The 23526-nt window shown below is 46.6% G+C and overlaps 1 protein-coding gene across 1 annotated transcript; it reads right to left on the minus strand.

The window, feature by feature from the left end:
• Positions 1-1947: 1947 nt before the first annotated feature.
• LOC136655719 (sodium/hydrogen exchanger 9B2-like) lies at positions 1948-23401 on the minus strand. Its single transcript, XM_066632327.1, has 11 exons — positions 23108-23401; positions 20142-20280; positions 18165-18335; positions 16514-16656; positions 14826-14953; positions 14285-14460; positions 11336-11442; positions 9312-9461; positions 8295-8403; positions 3627-3763; positions 1948-2770 (listed from the first exon to the last, which is right to left on the minus strand). Exons 1-11 carry the CDS (start codon positions 23399-23401, stop codon positions 2543-2545), a joined length of 1782 nt encoding a protein of 593 aa, XP_066488424.1. The 3' UTR covers positions 1948-2542.
• Positions 23402-23526: the final 125 nt, after the last annotated feature.

A 23526-nucleotide genomic window follows, 5' to 3' on the forward strand; every position in this document is an offset into this window, starting at 1 on the left:
CACTTGTTTAGCTTCAGGTACATAGGATCAGGACCATTCTGGTAGCCTTGCACTGTCCTTCACCTGATCTTCCACACCAGCCAAGGCACGTTTGCTTACTTGTGAGTAAACGTGACCATGAGGCTTAGTTTCGCTTTCCATAGGGCTCAATACATTCATCTGCTTGGAAGGAGGGACTTCCTTCTCAGGTGTTTTAGGGGGCTGCATTCATTGGATCGGGACCATTCTAGTGCTGTTGGATTCCTTTCAGCCTGCCCTTTCCAACGGACACCATTCAGAGCGCGATACCATAGTCTTTCGGGACTGAAGGTTGCCAACTGGGGGGGGGGCAAAGGTACGTTTGCCTCCTCACAAGTAAACGCATGATATGGCTCACTTTCACTTTCCATAGGGATCCATGCATTTTTAGTTCTCTGGTTTTTTGGCCAAAACTTTTGATAGAAAGGAAATATTTCACTCTGGTTTTTGGAATTGCATTCTGCGCCTAATTCCGCATCCAACAGTATATAATATGATGGGGTTACTCATAACCATGGTGAATTTAGTGTGTCACCCCCCCCAGTGCACGTTTCCCCCCTGTGCGTGTCACCCGGTGGCCCGCACCCCCCTAGCGACGCCACTGCTAGGAACAGAACCAGGGAAAAATACAATTGAGTTAATTGGTTTTGGTGATCTCCAAGGTGAAATCAAAGTTCATAGATTTTAAAAACAAGTTTGGTGCAAAGATGTGCAACTTTGCCTTTTAAAGAATTATTATTTGGAAGGTATTTCAAGAAAGAATTTAACACAGCCTGCTACAATACCATGGTGCTTTCTGTTTGACTTGACAACTGAAGCTCAGTGGGATGCAGCAGACAATAGCAATTGCACACCTCACAAGGACTGAAGTTGTAGGAAGATTGAATTTAGCCTTGATGCTTGAAAATGGTGTCTAAATGTCTTAGAATGACCATGGAAGTCAGATAGGAATATGCAGAAAGAGTAAGACATCTATTCTGACCAAAATGGAGGAAAATAAAGCATGGCTGAGCCTTTTGCTCCCGCTGGTGAAATATTTCTGAAAGTAAAGACAAAGTGCACACTTGCAGCATTATTTCCCTTCCTTAACGGCTGGTGTCTCAAGAAAGATCTGTACCATGCCTATGGCAGCAATAATAGCAGATCTTGCTGTTAAGAAACCAAAATTAAAGGACAGGGATAAGGGAAACATTCTCATAGTGACATTTTAGAATGATTCTGAGGCAAATAGCCACATGCCTCATTAGCCAGCAGATTTCATAGCCAAGAGAACATGGGCTTAGAAAGCAAGGAAAAGACCTTTTTGGTTCTTCACGATGCCCAGTTGTCACTTTTCCTTTAACCATGCAGTGCTCAGCTTTAGAGTATGGAAAACAATTTTCTGAAAAGTTACAGGTGTGAAACTAAGCTGTCATGCACAATGTGGCATTCCTACAATTGAAAAAACAGAGTCCAAGGCTTAAGTGTGGTTCTTGCTTCTAGGTTTAAGGTGTCATGGTGGACACCTAGAAGTTACTTGTGCTCTGAAAAGAAACTTTCAGAACTTGCTTTGTATAATGCTGAGAAAAAGATTGCCAACATCTCTGAATGTTGAAAAAAGCTCCCACTGCCAGCATACATCTGAGCTACATCATTGTCCTGCATCCACCCGTTAATTTTCACCATCCTAATTTTTCCTCATTTCTACACCTACAATCCTAAGAAACCAAAAAAAAAAACATCACCTCTAGATCTTTCACTATGATCCACTTAGTTCATTAGGCTTTTGCCATTCAAATATGTCAACATAAAAGCAGGATATATTGCTGCAGTGGTTTTTCCAATGGTTTTTCCCACTTGTGTTTGTATGAGATGTGAAGGGAAATAGGAACTAGGTGGCTAAGCACAAATCTTTGCAATGTTCAGGGCAATCAAATGCATATCGGATACACAAAACCAGAAAATAACCTTTGAGAAGATTTGTCAATGAAATCCATGTTTTACCATTCTATCATTAGAGCATTTGTTTCTGGAGGGCTATTTTCTCTGTTTTAAAGATGCAAGATGGATTTTTTTACCCCAACAGGCTCATGCTGGGTTGTTCCAAAGACTGCACATACTGTCAGTGTCTACAGAAAGCATCTTGTATTATTCCAGCACCTATGATCTTACTCTTAATTATTTCCTCCTGATATTGGTCTTTCTTCCTGTTTCAATACCTTCTTTTTACTTCCCATATATACTTACAGGAGCAATAGTGAATGCTTCTTTTTCTCCTGCTGGTAGTCATTTCTCCAGATCAGACTACTGATATATACTAGTGACCAAATTATTTTGTTGGTGACTGCTTTCCTCCAAAAAGGCTATGCCAGAGAGAAGTTTTGGAAGCTGGTTTAATATTCTTATATTTTCCCATCAGTATTTGGGCTCCTGTTTTTGCAGGATCTCAATGCATTCCATAGGTCTTTGCATTTCCACAAGCCTGTATGGGCCATTATGATTCTTGGACAGCAGGGAATACCAGTTGGGTGGGTCTTCAGGTTGTTCAGTAAAATTCTCCCATGCTTTCCATTTTTGTTTCTAGTATTTCTTCACTGTCTGCATCAGACTTATGCAGAAGTTTGGGTCCAGTGAGACCTATCATTAGAGCTCCAATTGGAGCTGTGATGAGGATCGCCAGGAAAGCAGCTGTCACGATAGCCATACCATACTGTTCTAGTTTCTTATCTTGATGACCTCGTGCGGTGTCTAAGGCAACAGAACCAATTGCAGCCTGCAGGGAAGGAAAAGACACTTTGTTTAGAAAATGGATAACTTGAAGTGCCCAGATGAGGAGAGGGCTTTTAAATGAAATGAATTTGCAAGATGGCTCATTTGCCATCAAAGCTTCATTGCACAATGGATTTCAATCTTCAAGAGCAGTTTCCATATTCAGAGGCTATAACTGGTACCTTTTGATGGGCAAATCAGGGAAATACCTTATATCAATGATTCAGGATCTGCTATTATTGAATAGTCTTTATTCTTGCCATGGGCAAGATTTTTATACCTTTACCTCCTTGCTGCTTCTGGGAAGCTATACCTCTGATGAGAAAACAATGTGCTTTCTCACTCATTTTTTATAAGAATGGCTTCCTAGGCTCCACTAACTATCATGGTACAGGCATAATCTCCTTATGGGCCATCATCATGAGTCATGTGCTCCCCTCTCCTCCCACCTACAAGAATTCCTCTCACCCAACCTTCCATAGTTTGCTTTAATCATAGCTTTAATTATGGCATGGTGCTATCTAAATACCAGCACTTGAAACCAGAGTTCACAAACATGCGAGGGAATTTGGTCTGAGACAATCTTCAGCATGATTGACTTCAACATGGTTCAAACATGGCAGGTGAGTGCAAATTTGTGCAGGAAGATGGGAGAGGAAGCTTGTGAACCCAAGATATAATCCTGGCCCTTGATCCAGGGTTAGGGAACATCAGTCTGCATTTCTGTTGCTTAGTGAGGAGGGGGTGGAGGGGAGGGAAGAGAGATGCTTCAGACATAGGAAGGTCAAAGTGGTGTTCATCCCACCTACAACAGTACAGATAACTCCTTGCTACTTCTCACCTATAAAGGCATATTCTACCTGGACAGTTGCTTTGGGGATCCATGCCAGTGAAATAAATAATTTCTCCTTGAAATTAAAGCCAGAGCCAGTCACCAAGAGGAATGTGGCAGTAACTCGTGCCGTTACAGATAAGCCCACTGTGCCCAGACAAAGCCCTGTAGTAGAAAAGTATTTATTTTATTTACTGCATTTATATCCGCCTTCCTCCTTGAAGGGATGCAAAACGTATTATCCCCCTGAAGCCCTGAACTTAATTAGGAAGAATAACTGAAGGCAGGCAACAATGTTGTGCCAGGCAACAACAGTCTTACAGCCCAATCCTATGGCCACTAGGTGCAGAGGCGCCAAAGTGGTGACCGCTGTATCCAGTGGCTTTGTGGAGGCCACCAGAGGTCTCCTCAGGGGAAGGGGACATTCATCCCCTTTCCCCAAGTAAGAGTACAAGCCCTGTAATGGGGCTACTCAGGTCTGTGCTGGCTATTCTGCCAAAGCAGACTTAAGAACCTCCGTGATGGGCTTTACAACCTGACACAAGGATTTAGCAGAGGATGCCTCTGTCGGTCCCACCCCTGCCCTGCCCCCAGTCCACCCTCCACCACCCTGGATCTCCTCCCGCTACCCTGAATAGCTGCACTGCCAGCTGGTGGTGTCACCACCATGTAGTGTCCTACTGGTGCTGTGCCAGCACCAATGCTCCCTTTTCCTGCAATGCCGTAAATGTGCCTTACAGCATGTTTACAACACCTAGTGGCAGTGCTGGACTCCAGCGCCAGCAGTACTAGCCCACAGGATTGGGCTTTTAGTCAACAGGAACTGGCAGACAGTATTCTGATTGGGCAAGTGCAGCTAGAAACCAATTAGCCATGTCTGAATGTCTTTTTCACAGTAGGCCCTCACCCGTGTAAGGTCTAGGTTGATGGGACCAGAACTGCATTTAGTATTCCACCGTTCTTCATTCAAATAAAAAGTCAAGGTGGCCATGTCTGTTTATAGTAGCTAAGAAATGGCCTTAAGTGCCTGGGATAAAATCCATTCACCCATTTGTTCAAGCTATTCTCACAGGCAACCTCTACTACAGCTATTTTCAACCACTGTGCTGTGGCACAGTGGTCCATAGGTGTGCCACAGGAATTTGGGGAAAGGTCATTTATTAGTAGGGCCAATAGGGATGTGAGCCCCCCACTGGCAGCATAGTGTGCCTTGGCAATGGTCAAAAATCTGGTGGTGTGCCTTGACCATTTTGGTGCCTTGTCGGTGTGCCGTGAGGCAGAAAAGGTTGACAAGTACTGCTCTACTGAATAGCCTCTTTGCAAGGAGAAGAGGCGAAGGCATCCATATGCACTGACTAAGGAATGTTAGGCGCTCCACCCAGCCCATTCAAAACTAAAACAAAATAAAACTAAGGGTACAATCCTAACTATCCTTAAGGCCAGCTCAAGTCCCTTGCGCTGGCCCAGGAGGATCGCAAATGTGCTGTAAAGCATGTTTGCACCTCCTCTGGAGTTGGCTGGGCCGGTGCAGGGACACGCACCGGCCCACAGAGGCTGCATCCAGCCTCCATGCTGATGCAGGCAGGGAAGGTTGCATCAGCCAAGCAAGGGATCTGGGGAGGGCGGAGAGGAGGCGGGAGGGAGGCATTCCGGGGTGGGGGGAGGGAGGGAGGAGCAGAGGGTGTTCCAGGGGATGGGCAGGCAGGGAGCAGGAGGCAGGTCAGGGACCCGGCTGTTATGCCAGATCCCAATCCCGTTCCCCGAGCAGCAAGGAGCGGCTTCAAGCCACCTGTTCTCCTTGGACTTGTGCCACCTCCTGAGGTGAGACCTATTGGAGCTGGGGTGACTTACTCAGCAGTAAGAGGAAGAGCTTCCCCTTGCCTCTGGCTGAGCCACTTCTGGCCCCAAACTGGCGATGGATACAGCGCAAACCTCGTAGCCTGCCTGTTCCAGCAAAAGATAGAATTGCACTGCACGTTGCCATGCTACCAAGCAGTGGCTTCAGCCCTCCCTAATCATTGTTGAAGCTTCTTTTGGAGGACCACTCCATATCCAGGAACTGCATGTCAAGACAGACTCAACTGATACGGAGTTATAGTTAGTTATTAAGTTAGATATTATGGACACAATCCTATCTTGCGCTGGAACAGGTAAGCCAGTAGGTGTGCGCTGTATGCAGCACAAGATAAGACTCCACAGTGGCTCAGCCGAAGGTAAGGGGAAATCCCGTCTCCACCCACCGCCCGCCTTCCCCTGCCCTGGAATGCCTCCCTCCTGCCTCCTCCCCGCCCACCCCAGAGCCTTGCATTGGCCAAGCTCAGTCGACAAGGCTCGCCACACAAGCCGCCATTTAGGCTGGATGCAGCCTCTGTTTGCCACCACACCTCCATGCACTGGCGTGGCTTACTCTAGAGGAGGTGCAAACATGCTTTACTCGTACTTAGGATTGCACTGTATGTTATTTTATTTTCTCTGTAAGCTGCTTTGTGAACTTCTTTGTTGAAAGGTGGTATATAAATATCATCATCATCATCTACCTTTTGACACTGCAGTATTCTGCTGAATCAATCATGCATAAGTGTTAGGAACTAATCATGAGCAAAATCAACCCCAAAGCTTTCACTGGGTGACAGCCTACTTTCTTTAAAACTAACTTTGTTTCTGCAACTACAAGACTGTTCATGTGGAGGAGAAACTTCATTAGTATTGCAAAAGGTTACTAGTATTTCTAGGAGCCAACATGGGTTTGTCAAGGGAAAGTTGTTCCAGATAAATCTCATCTCCTTCTTTGATAGAGTGACTAGTCTGACAGAGAGTGGGACCCAGCTGTGGACACAACATACCTAGATTTTAGTAGAGCATTTGACAGAGTCTCCCATAATATCCTAGGAAGGGGTGAATGACTCTTCCTAGCAAGTGCTATTAAATGGCTCTACATCACCCTGAAGAGAGATCTCAAGCAGAATGGTTCTGTTTTGGAACCTGTACTGTTCAATAGTTTTAGAAATGATCTGGTTGGGTTTTATAAATGACCTGGATGAGAGGACACAGGGGATACTTATCAAATATGCAGGTGACACAAAATTGGAAGAGGTGGGATAGCTAACCCCCTGGTAGACCAAATTGACAGGCTCCACCAGTGGGCCCATACCAACAAGATGAAGTTCAGAGAGAGAAATGAGAGAAATGTAAAGTCCTGCATGTAGGAACACAAAAATCAGAGGCACAAGTATGGGATGAGGGAAACCTGGCTTAGCAGCTGCACATGAAAGCAAGATCTAGGTGGCTTAGGGCCCAGTCCTATCCAATTTTCTAGCACTGATGCAGCCATGCCAATGGGGTGGATGCAGCATCCTGTGGTGGAGAAGAAGTAATGTAGGCCTCCTCAAGGTAAGGAAATGTTTGTTCACTTCCCCCAGGGGTGCATGGTGGTTGCATCGGCACTAGAAAGTTGGATAAGATTGGGTTCTTAGTGGACTATAAGCTGAACATGTTAGCAGTGTGATGCAGCTGTTTAAAAAAATATAGTGCGGGGCTGTATTAACATAGACACAGAGTCCAGCTCATGAGAAGTAATAATTCCACTCTATACTGCATTAGTCTGACGTGACTTGGAATACTGTCTCCAGTTTTAGGCACCACATTTTTAAAAAGACATTGATAAGCTGGAGCAAGTTTAGAGAAGACCAATGAAGATTATGAGTGGTGTGGAAACCATTCATATGACTATGAGAAATGGTTAAAGGATTTTGGTATGTTTAGCCCGGAGAAGAAAATAACAGGAGATATGATAGCCATCTGCAAGTATCTGAAGGACTGTCACACAGGAGAAGTAGAGGACTTGTTCTCTATGACTCCATAAGGCAGGACTAAAACTAGTGGACTGAAGCTACAAGGAAGCAGATATAGGTGAGGAATGAGAAAGAAATTCATAAGAACTAGTCCAGCACTGAACAGTTTGCCTCGTGCAGCTGTGATCTATGCCTCACTGGAAATTTTCAAGTAGAGGCTAGATGGCCATCAGGGATGCTGCAGCTGCATATACTGAGCAGGGACTGGACTAGGTGGACTTCAAGGTACCTTCCAAGTCTAGTATGCTATGATTCTATGGGTACAATCCTATCCTGCGCTGGAACAGGCAAGCCAAGAAGCTTGCGCTTTATCCAGCGCAGGATAGGGGCCATAAGCGGCTCAGCCAGAGGTAAGGGAAAACATTTCTCCTTACCTCCAGGTAAGGACCGCTGGCCCCTATGGGTCTCCTCGGACTTGCGCCACCTCTTGAGGAGAGCGGAATGGCTTGGAGCCGCTCCATTCTCCCCGGGAACAGAGGTTGGGATCTAGCATAACTGCCGGATCCCAGCCCCACCAGCCCCGGGGCTGCCCCTGCACAAGAATGCCTCCCTCCCACCTCCTCCCTGCCCCCTGCCTACCTCAGAGGCTTCCATCTGCCCATCTGGGCTGATGCAAGCCTTGCGGAGGAAGCCAGAGTGGAGGCTTTTGTCAGCCTCTGCAGGCAAGTGCTTCTCTGAGCGCCAGCCCAGCTTCTTTCAGAGGAGGTGCAAATGTGCCTTACAGCACGTTTGCGACCCTCCTGGGCCAGCGCAAGGGACTTGCCCAGCACAAGCCAAGGACTGGATTGCGCCCTATGAAAGGTAGTCTTATCACTCAGTGCTACAGTTCTTCTCAATAGACTTACCAACTGTTTCAAGTCCGAGTGAGACAACAGATATTTCGGCTCCAATTAAACCAAAAAGAAAGGGTTGGAAAACATGCCAGGCAATTTTAACAATTTCTTCTACCTCCCTCTGCAGGAAAAAGAATGAAAATATGGAGCTTCACAAGAACTACTTTGGTAACAAAGTTTCACATGTAAATTTTATTTCTCCAAATACTTTTTATCTCCAAATCTAAATTTCAGGGTCAGGCCTGGTTAGTACTTGAATGGGAGACCACCTGGGAATACCGGGTGCTGTAGGCTTATACCACAGTCTTTCGAGACTGAAGGTTGCCAACCAACCAAATTTCTGGATGATCTTCTTTGACAGCCCCATTATAAGCAACTGAACACTTACTGGTCCAATCAAGGTATGAACTTGCAGTATATAAGCAAAACTTGCTTTGTGTAACCCTAGAAGTGGAACTCTACCTTTTTATTATAAAGGGGGCATCATTACTTTCAAAAGATATGAAAGCCTGAAGGAGTATTATGAGAACCTTAATCAAGGCACACCACTTAGAACATTTTATATTTAAACTACATGGGCTGGAAGAACTGAAACTATTATAAAAGCAAACCTTTCAGCTAATGTATCTCCACCTTTTAAATGTTTATAGCCTACTTTTCAATTGTACTTTTCAAATGTATTTGAATTCCATAAATTTTGCGTAGACTTTTAACCTCTGTTCACTAGAACTCACTTTACTCTAGTCACACACCAGAAATAGGGGTTTCAGTGGGAATGTGCAGCTCCATCTGAATGCAAAAGATGCATCCATCCAGTTCAGTGAAGCCTGAATGAACATCACCATGCAGATGCAGAAGCCCCCTTCCATGCACAGATCTCCCTTCCTAGATCAGGATAACTGGTTCTCAGTGTAAGCTAATACTGACACTGCTACCGAAAAGCAATCCTGCTGGTATCCAGTCTACTCACACAATTCAATACTTCAGATTCAAAGTGACTCCTCTGCTGCATACTAACCGATCACTCACCTTCTCCTCTGACCAAGCCAACCCAGCCAGAAATGCGGTGACAACTGTGCAGAGCCCTCCAGATCCAGGGAAGCCAAAATTCTTGCTTCCCAAAATAGCTAACATAGATAGGCCTATCACAAAAAATGCTCTCTTCCATATAAGTGATTCCTAAGATCAGAGAAGAAAATGGAAATGAGTATTAGAGGTTTTTTTTTTTTTATTATTCACTGTATTATCACCAGAACGCTACTTCCAAGTGAAGGAATTACAATTTCATGGTAAAATCTACAACAGACAATCCAATCCTAACTAGTGTTGGTGCAGCCAGGACACATGGCTTGCGCTGTATCTAGTTGGAAGCCAGCTGCAGATCTCCTTGGGGTAAGGGGACATTTTTCCCCTTACCCCAAGTAACACCCCAGTCAGCTCTATGGGTCTTCTCAGATCTCCACCAGCTATACAATATAGCTGGCAGAAGTCCAAGCAGCCTGGTGTAACGCTGGCTGGCCCAGGAAGGGGGTTAGGATATGGTGGAGGAGTCTTCTGCTGATCTTGCACCCATCCTGCCCTCCCCTGCCCAGAAATGCCCCCTCCTAGCCTTTGAAACTCCCACCACCCTCTCCCAGCCCCTGCACCTCTTGGCAGCATACTTACCTCTACCAGAAACCCTGGGACAGGGTGTGGAGCTGGCGGCCGTGCAGACCATCCCACCAGCACAGCCGATTCCTAAGTAGTTGCAAATGTGCTTTATGACACATCTGTGACACTTTGGATTGGTGGAGTAGTGGCCAGACCAGCAGAACGACATGTAAGGATTGCACTCTGAATTGTCCAATTATACCAACAAGAGCAATGACTTTTAACCACTTGCTAACTTGAAGCTAAGACCTAATCATGTTTATCTTTAATCCTAACAATATTGACTTGGAAGTAATTCCTAATTTCAGGGGTATTTGCTTCCAAGGGAGTATCTTTAGGATTTCAATATTAAACTAAGAAAGCGATTCATTTTTAATCAGTTGCTTATGTTAAACTGTTTGAAGGCCCAAGAGACCAATTTTTCCCACATCCATCAACATGCATGATGGAAATAATTATACTGACACATCAGATCAACTGTAGTGGAGGGTGTGAACTGGGAAGCCCCCATTAACGTTTTACCAAATATTGCATTATTTGTAAACATTATTTTTTCTAGGAGAAGGAGAAGAAATTAAACTGGGAGAATTAAGAAGACTATTCAAGGGACAACTCATCACTAACCCCCAAACCACTATCAACAGGAGGCAATTAAATGGGCAGGACCTACAAACAGGAAACTTAAACACATGAATCCTGCAAAGTCTCAATAGCACTTTGCCTCGCCATGCAGGACAGACTGGTGCTGCACATGTGCTTTACTGCAAATGAAAAAAAAAATCATAAATCAGGACATGGGAGGGCAACACAGACAAAATCCTAAACTGCAGTGATCCAACAATGATATAAATTGGAGGCTTCATAATAAGTGAATGAACACAGGAAAGCTTATTATGGAAGCAACCATCATGTTCTGATTAACTAGGACAGTGGTCTTCAACCTTTTCCCAGCCCTCAACCTACAAATAAAGCATGAGATTGGGGACCCCCGGTCAATCCTTCCCCCCTGCCAGGACCCTCTCTGTCCACCTCCATCCCAATAATGTCCTCCCAGAACTGTTCACGGTTAATAAGAATATTCTTATTAGAGAGAACAGAAAAAGCTACCATGACACCTGGCAGTAGAGAAAGCTATTTCAGCACAATTGCTAAGAACCTGAGCAGGACTGGGACACAGTCTCCTAGGACCTGAAGGGGTACACCAGATGCCTCTCGCATTGCCTGGTGGTTCTCTAGTCCATTGGTCTTCAACCTTTTTCATTCCTGTAAATTGTCACAACCCCACAGCTGAGGCCTCTCAACCCCACTGGGGTCCCAAGGCTGAAGACTGAACTAGGACATAGTTTCCATTGCAGCACTTCTCTACCACTCCATTTTTCAACAGCCTTTTTTTCCCCTCTTACCTGATCCTTGCTGGGAAGATACCAAATAAAAATTCCTAGAAGGCAACCAGCTGCTGTACCCATTGCAACTTCCATAAGACCACGGAGGAGAGCATGAAAGGTAGAGCCTGTTCTGACACAGCAGAGGAACACGATTCAAATTTTCATACAATCTCAATTTTATAAGCACAGTCAGATTGCTACTACAGAAAGAATCCAAAATATTGAGATGAAAGATGAGGTGACAGAATATCCATAGGATTAGACACCAAAAAGCCTTCAGATTCCCATGACAAAGGAAAGTGGGACCAATATATCTGTTGGAAATTAAGGACCCAATCCTATTCTGCCCAGGCGCCACATGGTATAGTAGCGCCAAAATGGCTGCCACTGTATCCTGTGGGGCCAGAGCAGCAGCCGGAGTACTCCATAGGGTAAGGGAACATTGGTTCCAGCTGCCTCAATAGGTCTACATAGATCTGCGCTACCTACACAGCTGGTGCAGAACAGAGAAGACCCATGTTGGGCTCCACAGCCTGGGAGGGAGGATAGGATTCGGCAGTGACCTCCGCCACTGTCCCCAGTCCCCTCCCAGGCCCACTTTGCCATCTGGTCCTCTCTCCCTCCACCCAGTTTCACCCTCTCCCCGCATTTCCCCCTGCCGAAAAGCCTTACTACCATGACTGGGGGACACTCGCTGGCTGGAACTTTTCCTCAGCATCCTGTTGGCCTCTCTGCTGGTGCCACATGTTTCCCAGCAGCAGTGAAGTGCCTTCGGCACTTGTACGACAACTGGTGCCAGGGCAGCGCACAAACGGCTGGTATTGCCCTGGCATGGGATTGGACTGCCCATGATCTTAGAAAGATTAAGAATTCTTTAAATGCCATATGTAGTTTGTGCCATAAACTCTACAATCCAGAGATTGCATTTCTGATGTACACTCCATAAACGCATAGCACCACGTATCAGTTATGTGGGATTCTTAGGGCTGGCCAAAGATCTCCTTGCACCTGAAGGGGTATGCCTAATGCTACAGCCTCACGTTGCTGGATTGTGCACCAGTTGCAGCTGCTCCTGCTTCAGTTCTTTAGATTCAGAAAAGAATGGAGCAGAAGAGGCAATGCTGGAGACCCTATAGCCTATCAATCTCCTACTCAATTACTTTCTTCCTTGTTGAGTTCAGGGAGTGGGAAGCAGATAAACACTGTAGGTGGAGGTGGGTGCCTCTTGCCAGTCCATCGCCTCAGGCGACCGCTTCAGTCTTATGAATGGGCTAAGTGCTGGAGATGTATTCAGCATCACATAGAGAAGGAGATCTTTACTATTAAGTTGATACCACAGATTTACCCCTGAAATATATTTTCAAGATACAAAGAAACTGGGCAGGGATATGGTGGGTCTTTCTGAGTTTTTGATAACTACTAGATTGAGAAGAAATATATAGATCTTGAAATTGTTTCACTCTCTCTTTCTGTGCTCTTTCCTTCACCTAAATTGCATTCAGGCTGCCTGTATCATACTTATATGTTTCTCCTCCATGGCCAATAGCAGCTTTGGAGGAAAACTGGGGAAAATTGTGTGGGGAAAGGAGTTAAGATGTGTGTGTCCCTGTATCATAGCCCAAATCCAAATTGCACCTTCTCCCCAGCAGCTTTTAATGAAAGTAAAAGACATCAATCACCAGCCTTTGTCATCATGTGTACTATGGCTTGCATGCTAGGCTGGCATTTGACAGCATATATTCTTTCACTGTGTTAATCACAATGAACAATTTGCGAGGCAGCTTGATTGCTTCCCATATGCTGTTGGAACAGCACTGTATCACCCCCTGTCTGTAACAGCCTAATCGGAACCAACTTTCCAGCACCGATGCAGTCATGCCAACAGGGTGCACACTGCATTCTGGGGGGGCGGGGGAGGCACACAGTCACAGACACCTCCTCAAGGTAAGGGAATGTTCCTTACCTCGGGGCTGCATTGTGGATGCATCAGAGCTGGAAGTTGGTTAGGAATGGGCTGTAAATCCTGCCCATGCTTGCTATAACATCCTCTCCTTCTTGTACATGCTGCTTTCTGTGGCACAGAAATATATAGCACACATATATGGCACATATAGGCTAATGGGTTCTGAGCTGTCTGTGACAGATCAGGAGAGACATCTTGGGGTGGTGGTGGACAGGTCGATGAAAGTATCAACCCAATGTGCGGTGGAAGTAAAGAAGGCTAATTCTATGCTTGGGATCATTAGAAAAGGTATTGAGAACAAAATGGCTAATATTATAACGCTGTTGCACAAATCAATGGTAAGGCCACACCTGGAGTATTGTGTCCAGTTCTGGTCGCCACATCTCAAAAAGGACATAGTGGAAATGGAAAAGGTGCAAAAGAGAGCGATTAAGATGATTACTGGGCTGGGGCACCTTCCTTATGAGGAAATGCTACGGCGTTTGGGCCTCTTCAGCCTAGAAAAGAGACGCCTGAGGGGGGACATGATTGAGACATGCAAAATTATGCATGGGAAGGATAAAGTGGATAGAGAGATGCTCTTTACACCCTCACATAACAGCAGAACCAGGGGACATCCACTAAAATTGAGTGTTGGGAGGGTTAGGATAGACAAAAGAAAATATTTACTCAGTGTGTGGTCGGTCTGCGGAACTCCTTGCCGCAGGATGTGATGACGGCATCTGGCCTGGATGCCTTTAAAAGGGGATTGGACAAGTTTCTGGAGGAAAAATCCATTATGGGTTACAAGCCATGATGTTTATGTGCAACCTCCTGATTTTAGAAATGGGCTATGTCAGAATGCCAATGCAAGGGAGGGCACCAGGATGCAGGTCTCTTGTTATCTGGTGTGCTCTCTGGAGCATTTGGTGGGCCGCTGTGAGATACAGGAAGCTGGACTAGATGGGCCTATGACCTGATCCAGTGGGGCTGTTCTTAGGTCCTTATGTTCATAGTGACAGTACCTGTGGAGAAGGCCATGCCTAAGAAAGTATTGAAACCTGTGATGGCCACGATATCATCACAACTGCTAGCAGCTATGAGCAAAGTTGGAATGCCTTTATCCACACCATATCCTCTCTCTTGTAACACCAGCATTGAAAGTACAACAATGGCAGGAGAGACTGCACCTAGGACAAATCTGAAAGGGTGCCATATCAGCCTTTTGTAATCATATTCCCAAGACATTTCTTCCCCTCCAACCCTCCTGACTCACAATCACACTCCCCAAATTGTACAAAGAGCATCTTCCTGACATTTCTGTTCTCAGCACTGCTATTTGCTCAATAACTTTCTGCGCAACTTTCTGAGCGTTTTTATTAACACTGATTGGAGGATGCACAAACACCCAACAAAAATATGATTCTGGTTGCATGAGCGCAAGTTAGTTGGTATCCTCCACTGGATGTTCAGAGCTTTGTATTTTGCCTATTGAGACTGGAAAGTAAGCAGCAATGCCAGAAGAAACACAGTTTGTAAGCAGGAGGAAGCAGTGTTGCCTCTTACCCTAACATAAACCCCCATTCCCATGGCAGGTGCATCAGAAAATGAGAAATGACAGCTGCTGAACACGCTTCAACGATGCAGGGTCCCAAGCTTAGCCTGAAACAGACTGCTTTTAACTTATTCAGAGCCTGAAAGATAAACACAGGGACAATTCAGTAGCATAACTTTTTTCATGCCAGGCAGAAGGAAGACTTTTCAGTTTAAAAAACAAAACCCAGTACCAAAATTGTTTTGGAGACTGGGCTCTGTGTTTGTGTTGGTGATGTCACTGGTGCTAGCAGATATACATCCTCCATAACCATGTCTTCTCAATTTCAAAATGGTCATGCTGGAAACTTGCAAAGCAGCTTTGTCAGAGTTTACCCCAGGGAGAAAACTGTACAATGGTGAAACAGATAAGGGTGCTTCATGGCCATCTAATGTAGTAAGGTAAGGAAAAGGCACTTTTTCAGTACCCCAGCTACTTTTGAAGCGTTCTGCTCTTCTTCACCTTAATTAGAACTGCACAAATGTAGAAGAATAGCACCTGGATCCAGCCTCTGCATAGATTCCCCCCTTTCTCTAGAATTTGGCAAATATTCTCAAGGCCTAGTCAGAGGTGGGATGGAGAATTAAGACCAACATATTTTCTAGAGAGTAACAGGGTTGAAAATTGTTTTAGGGTAAAGAAGGTTTCTGTGGGGTTTCATTTACTTCTACGCTGAGTTGAAAAGCTTCGTCGTGCTTCTCAATTAGGCCGTTCACATGTTCAGCCGTACCTCAATACATCTGCCTACCCAGTATAATCATTGTTATATTGTACTGGGATGTAGTTATTTGTATGTTTTAGTCAATGCAGAGTCCAATCCTGAGCTCTTGGGGCACATGGCTGTGGCAGCACCGAAAATGGCTGCCACCACATCCTGCGTGCCCACGGCAGCCACGGGCAGCACCTCAGGAGAAGGAGACTTTCGTCCCCTTCCCCAAGGTAAAGGGAGTAGCCCTGCAGTGAGGCGAAAGCCTTCATGTCAGGCGATGAGACTAACGTGAAGGCTCAGGATCTGATAGCGTTGCTCCACCGGTTCCGCCTCCCTCCCTCCATGCTCCCTCCCCCAGCACACCTCCCCCCGCCTCCCCAATTTGCCTTCTCCTCGCCCCCTCCCCACCCTCTGCCCGCCTCCCCCCTCCCTGGAATGCCTCCTCCCCCCGCTTTCCTCTCTGCTGCTCAGCGGTCCATGCGATCACTGAGCAGAGGAGGCCAGGCACTCGCCCAGTGCTAGCCCAGCGCCGGCCAGTGCTGGGCTAGCATGGGTGCTCACCCAGTGATAGAGTGACAGTGCGCACATTTGCAACAGTGCACACCAGCGGTAAGCTGGTGCTTGAAGCTCAGGATTGGGCTCACAATCTGTGTATACTGTACCCAGATTGTTGATCTGTAAAAATGAGATAAGTCATTCACATGGAAATGTACACCTAGGCACAGCATAATGTGTGAATAACCCTGATGTGCTTAAAAACTCATCTGTGCCCGCAAGTGTGCAGATGCTGCCTGTAGGATGTGTAGGCAGATTTAATAAAGAGGAACATCTCATATGCATAATGGGTAAGCAGGGTCCTGGCCAAGTTGGGACTGTCCACTAAAGTGGAATGATCTCCTCTTTGCTGTTGCACAGGGTTTTGCATTTCTTAAGAACCACTTGATACTGCACCTTTGGGTCAAGGCCAAGCCCAGCAAGTGCCAAGATAATGGAGAGGGCCATATTTCTCAGAGATGCTCCCCATTTCAAGTTGATCTGGACAATGTCACTGATTAATGGGATGTTTCTGATGAGGAATCCAGCAAGCAACATTCCTAAATGGAACAGAAAGGCATCTTATTGATTGTTTACATCACAGGTGGCAATAGTATCTGAAAAGTTCTCTCCTGCCTCTTATTATCCTCCCCCCTCTTCCTCTACTAGAGAACTCAAGGTTAACCAAGAGAAGGCAAGCAAGCAAGAGCAGCAAGCCATGCAAGAATCAGTGCTCAAGTCTTAGCACCCAGAATAGCAGTCCCGCTCACCTTGATGCAATATGTCTGCTCAAAATGCTCAAGTACCTCAACAGTGTCACAAAACATTCTGCCACAGTCAAAGGGACAGCTACCACTTTTTTTGTCTGGTAGGAAGTCTATACCTTTTTAACTGATACATGACAGAAATTCAAGAGAGGAACTATTTCCCAGTATGCTTCCCATTTTCTGCTTCTGTTGAAGAGTATGGTGGAAGAAGGGGCAAGATCTCTCTTTTCTCTGCATGGGCTTGATTAAGGAAGGAAGGAGCCAGGTAAGGGGTGTGAGGTTGGGGGGGGGGCAGCCCAATAACCTTAGCCATGCCTGGTCAAGCAAATAAATTCTTATGTGCTATGAACATTTGAAACCTCTGAAATGTTTCTGAAGCCCACAGCACATGAGAATGATTCCCAATAGTAACTTATTCAAATAATGTAGATCAGTGGTTCCAAAAATTTTTAGCACCAGGACTTTAGCACTTTTTTAAACAACACTCTATAGCAGTCATTTTCAACCACTGTGCCATGGCACACTGGTGTGCTGCGAATTGTCCACAGGTGTGCCACAGGAATTTGGGGGAAGGTCATTTATCAGTAAGGCAAATGGGGGATTTGAGCACTGGCAGCATGGTGTGCCTTGTCAATTGTCAAAAACCTGTATGTGTGCCTTGACAATTTTAGTGCCTTGTCAGTGCTGTGAGATGTAAAAGCTTGAAAATCACTGCTCTTCTGGGATCCATCTAGGTTTACCACACTAAAAAAAAAAAAAGATGTAGAATGAAATAATATTTTATTATAATAATAAATATTAATTATTAATTATTATAAGTAATAATAGCCAGAAAAAAGAGCCTCAAACATTTATCTCCCTATATTTGCACATGTTGAACTCTTTGGCAAAATAATTAGCAACTACAGTATCTGATCTTTGAATAGCCTCAGGGCTTGAGGCAATTAGGGCACAATCCTAACCAACTTTCCAGCATTGACATAGCTGTGCCAATGTGGCGTGCACTGCATTCTGTAGTGGGGAGTCAGTCAAGGGGGCCTCCTCAAGGTAACGACATGTTTGTTACCTTACCTTGGGGCTGCATTGCAGCTAGGTCAGTGCTGGAAAATTGGTTAGCAATGAGCTTTAGTTATCTGATCTTTCCATCACTCTTTGGCAACCCACCAAAAATCAGATCACGACCCACAGATTGGGAACCACAGAGTAGATCTATATAAGAGGAATCTCACTGTTATAATCTGACCACTATTATCTCAACAATCAAGCCTAAGATTTTAATTATCTGCTAATTTGATACTTACCAAGAAGGGGAGGCAGGGGAGGCAGACCAGGTATTTTAACGAGCACTATCACTTTACCACCAATTACAGAAGAAAAGAAGAGGAACAAAAGTCCAAAAAGGTTTCCGCGAGGAAGGGACTCCTTGCCTGTAACAGACCAGAAGACAGCCCAAACCAGCACTGCTGCCGCTACTGGGAAAAACGGAGAGAGGGAATGGTCTTCAGAATACTTACTTATGATTTGTTCATACCTTTATAAAAGATTTTGGATCAAGCAGGGTGACCTAAACTGTGCACTAGAAGTAAGTACAATGGTGCCTCTAACGGCAATTCTTTTCAAGGCAATTTTTAATTTTCTAACAGCACACATGGCTACTCAGAAATAAGTTCCAGTAAGTTAAGTAGGACTGACTCCCTGTGGTACACAGGATCACAGCCTTGTATCCTATTTTTTACTTCATCTACAGCTCTCACCAAATCTTATTAACACTAAATAAATATTTTAGAAATTTATATCCATTCTTTCTGCTTCAAAAAATAAAAGCCCAATCCTACAGCTTGCCCTCATCTCCTACACACTATCCAGTAAGTCCATTTTTCTCAAACTGTGGGTCGGGACCCACTGGATGGGTCACGAGCCCATTTCAGGTGGGTCCCCATTCATTTCAATATTCTATTTTTAATATATTAGACTTGATGCTACCATGGTACATGGCTGCATTTGGGGAAATGTTACAGACCTGTACTTTGAACAATCTACTATGTATATTCTTTTAACAATGATAGTCAATGGGACTTACGCCTGGGTAAGTGCGGGTAGGATTGCAGTCTAGGATTGTTAAAAATTGTCCTGCTTGATGATGCCACTTCCGGTCATGACATCACTTCCAGTGGGTCCTGACAGATTCTCATTCTAAAAAGTGAGTCCCAATGCTAAATGTGTAAGAACCACTGCAGTAAGTTGTTTGTAAATTGCCTGATGTGTAGCCATGCTGTGGAATGCAGGCCGCAGATAGAGGGATGGCTTGTGCAGTTGCCCTGCTGAATCTGAAGGGGGATGAGAGAAGTTTAAGCATCAGGTCTTCTGTGCATCATCCTGCTTGTTAAATTTTTATTAAGAATATTTATATACCGCTTGTCAAGATTAGGAGTTTTGCTTCCAAAGCAAATATGTTTGCAACCTTCAGTCTCGAAAGACTATGGTATCGCGCTCTGAAAGGTGGTTCTGGAACAGCGTCTAGTGTGGCTGAAAAGGCCAATTCGGGAGTGACAGTCCCTTCCACAACGGGAGCAAGTGCAGTCTGTCCCTGGTCTGTCTCCCTGGCTATGGGCCTTCCTTCTTTGCCTCTTAGCCTCAGACTGTTGGCCAAGTGTCTCTTCAAACTGGGAAAGGCCATGCTGCACAGCCTGCCTCCAAGCGGGCCACTCAGAGGCCAGGGTTTCCCACTTGTTGAGGTCCACTCCTAAGGCCTTCAGATCCCTCTTGCAGATGTCCTTGTATCACAGCTGTGGTCTACCTGCAGGGCGCTTTCCTTGCACATAGCAGCTATACATATTGTGGGGCAGAGTCAGAGGTGACATTTCAGAGCTAGGGCACTTCCCCTTCTCTAACATGTACACTTTCCACATGGGACACAGTTCTAAACACAAACAAACCAAAAGTCAAGGACCACAGCTGTATGTGGGGGGGGGGGGTGCCATATCAGGGCCTAACTATTTGAACTGATCCTGAGGATCACCCAAAGTGATTCAAAGCTTTTTAAAAATAGAACTGAGCAAGAATTTCACAGCATAAGGATAAGCAGGCATTAAATATATCTTAAGAGGTAATGGTGATAATTATAGACATGTTTATTGTTTTAACTTACCAAACCTGGACTTTAAAAACAGATGAAAAATGTTTATAAAAAGGCATTTAGTCCATAGGAGATGACAGGGAGGTTTTTTTTTTTTTCATTTTTCTCTTCACATCTCTGCCTTTCTCTTCCACTTACATACCATTTGTTACTGTTCTGGCCACAATGCCATGCGGTGGACAAGCAAAGATCTCCCTCCATTTCCCTGCTGCCTTTATCTCAGCCACAGGTTCTTGTGCTTGCTTTTCACCAACATCACTGGGGTCTAAAAGACTGGACTCCTATATTAAAACAAAAGTATATTCTCAATAACAAACAGCAGGTTTTTATCGAGATGCCAGGCTGCATCCTTATGAACACAAGAAACTACCATATACTGAGGCAGACCTATGGTTGATCTGTCTACTTTCTACACTGGTCCAGCAACTCTTCTGGGCTTCAGATCAGGATCTCTCCTAGACCAATTTGAGAGGCCAGGGATTGAACCTGGGGCTTGCTGCTGCAAAGCATGTCCTTCCTATCCCATTTACTAGTCTTAGCATACTTACTAATGAGAGTTACTTCTGGGTAAATATGTTGCAGGTGAACTGTTAAACAGTAAGTGTAAACATAAAAAAATGAATAAAAAACTCTCTATGAACAAGAAAAAAAATGCTAAATGTTTTACTGGTAATTCAAGGTCCACATACCTTTAGCTCCTACTTCCTGGGATCCCCAAGTTCTCTTTAACAACCACAACAAACAGGATAATGTCTAATTCTCATGATGGGAAAAAATGATTTTTTGAAAAACTATGTGTGGACTGCATCGAACAAATGTTCATCAAACATACAGCCTCTTCCAAAAGCCAGAGAATAGAGACTCTGTTCTGTAGACCAGTGGTTCCCAAACAGTGACCTATGGCTCCACAGAGAGTTGCAGAAACCAGTCAAGGAAACTGTAGAATCCTCATGAAAAACCTACAATGTATAGCAGAGTTATTCAATCTGGGACATCACAATGCCCCAACCTCACAGCCCTGGCCTCTGCCCTCTTAAGAGGCAGGGGCAGAGGGAAGGAAGCAATGCGATCCTGTATTGGAGTCAAAGAAGATCTGGTGAGGAGGTAGGATGTGGGGTCAGCAGTGGCCCCTTGAAGGTTGAAGGCCTGGGCATTCAGCAGGGAGTGTGCTGCACAGCTGCAGCCACTTGAAGGCAATAGGGCCCTCAGGCATAAAAGCACCTGATGAAGGGAGAGTTTGGTGTGGGTAGCAGTAAAGCTTGGAGGACTGATGCAGTAATGGCTGACAAATCAATGGACTTTAGAGACTGCTGGGGACACTGAGATTGGTGTTTGGCTGCCATGCCTAAGAACTGTGGAGGACCAAGGTGCTGCTGTAGTGGTGGGAGGAGCTGCTGGCAGAAGAGGGGAGGAAGGAGGACCTCTGCAGGTTGAACAGGTAAGCTACCCTGGAGGTGGGGTCCAGCAGAACTAGGGTCCTTCTTGGGGAAAGAAGGGGAGCTAATCAGCTCAAAGTAGGCATAATTCTGCAAGGTAGTGCTTGGACTGGGGATCTGGCAAAACAGACATTAGCATGTAGTGTGCTGCACAGCTGTAGCCACTTGAAGGCAATAGGGCCCTCAGGCATAAAAGCACCTGATGAAGGGAGAGTTTGGTGTGAGTAGGAGGAGGAGAGTGGATTAATTGCTAATGGACTACTGGAACTGCTGATGACTGATTAGCAAAGGGACTTTGGAGACACTGAGATTGGTGTTTGTCTGCCATGCCCAAGGCCTGCTGAGAACCAAAATGCTGCTATAGTGCCAATTTTGTCTGAAATGGTGGTAATGTGAGGAAAGAGAACGTAATGGTGGTTGTTATACAGTACTTTTATAACCTGAACTTGGGCTTTAATCTGAACTACATGTGCCACAGTCCCTATGCCTGTTCCTTTTTCAATCCCTCCGCCACCAACACAGTAATGGAAGAGCTTAAAACAAATACCTGAGTTGTCTGATACATGGGAATAACCTTATTTCTCATATTTGCACATCATGCTGCTTCTGTGCTGTCTGTCACCAAACTCTCTGACATGCTGTTGGCCAACCTAAGATATTGATTTAAAAAGAGCGTTTTTGTTTTGTTTTTGGAATGCGTAATTAAAACTAGACCTTCCAGGTGCTCCGCCTGCAGGCACCAGATACTGTTGTTCCTGGGTTTGCTGCCATTCGCGACTGTGCAACCCCCTCCTCTCCAGGCTGCAGCAGCACCGCCTGTTTGGATGGTCGGATCCGAGCCTGAGTGCTAAGAAGAGCAGAAGCACGAACAGCGCTGGGCAGCCGCGGTGAGCGGCGCAGCCGGCTGCTCTGGGCGCCCTTCCTGCTCCAGCACCCTGGAAGGGGCTGCACAAGCAGGGGGCCCTTTGAAGAGTGGTGGCGATGTAGTTCTGCAAGCTGCCCGGCAGGCCCTCTGAAGGGCCGAGTCTGCAGGGAGCGGTCGGGGGTGGCGGGCTGGAGCTGCCAGGGAGCGAGTGCCTGCGGGGTGCGCCTCAAGGCGCAGGCACAGTTGTGCCCTTATCCGAGGCTGCAGTGAAGCTGCGGTGCTCGGCAGCCGGAGAGGGTCGGCCCAGATGCCGCGAGGGGGCCGGGTCCACGCAGGGGATGGCGGGCGCCTCCTGCGCCCTGCTGCAGAAGCGGACGCGGGCGGCGCTTCCCGAGCCTCCCGCGCCGAGCGGGGCCCCGCCGGAGCCCCCTCGTCCTCGGGGCCCAGGGGCGGCCCTGGCGGTCCCGCGCGGCTGCCTAGAGCGGCCTCGGAGGGCTGTGGCGGCGGGCCTGGCAGGCACCCGAAGAGGCTCCGCGGGACGCCCGCCGGGTGCCGTCGGGCCTGCGGGGCGCTGCAGCCGGCCAGGGGAGGGGGAGGACGCGCCGCCGCGCTGGACGAACAGCCGCCTGCCCACAGCTGAACCGGGGCTGCGGGAGCAGGGCGCGCCGCTGGCAGTAACGGTCTCTCCCTCCTGCCGGCCACGCGGAGGGACTGCGGGGCAGCCGCGCCAGCCGCAGGGAGGCCTGCACGGCCCGCCGCTGCGGAAGGACGTCTCTCCCGCGCCCCGGCCCCGAATGGCGCCCGCACCTGGAGTCTCTCGGCGTCCGAAGGCAGCCGCGAGCTTCGCCTGGCGCCGGTTCTCGAGGGCGGCTCCCGCTCCAGGCCGGCGAGGACCCGCTGCGCGCTGCTTCGCGTTATCTCGGAGCCCGAGCCCAGGCCCGCCTGTCCCGAAGGAAGCCCCGTTGGAGGCAGAAAAACAGCCCTGCGGATCAGGCCACAGGCCCATCCAGGCCAGCTTCCTGCCTCTCGCAGCGGCCCAGGGAGCACCCAAGACTGCAAGAGCCCTGACCCTGTGCCTCCCCCGCAGCTGCCAAAGCCCATTTCTAGAATCAGGGGGCTGCACATACACATCATGGCTTGGAACCCATAATGGATTTTTCCTCCAGAAACTTGGCCAATCCCCTTTTAAAGGCTTCCAGGCCAGATGCTGTCACCACATCCTGTGG

This window comes from Tiliqua scincoides, chromosome 6 (genome assembly GCF_035046505.1).
Source record: "Tiliqua scincoides isolate rTilSci1 chromosome 6, rTilSci1.hap2, whole genome shotgun sequence".
Lineage (NCBI taxonomy): Eukaryota > Metazoa > Chordata > Lepidosauria > Squamata > Scincidae > Tiliqua > Tiliqua scincoides.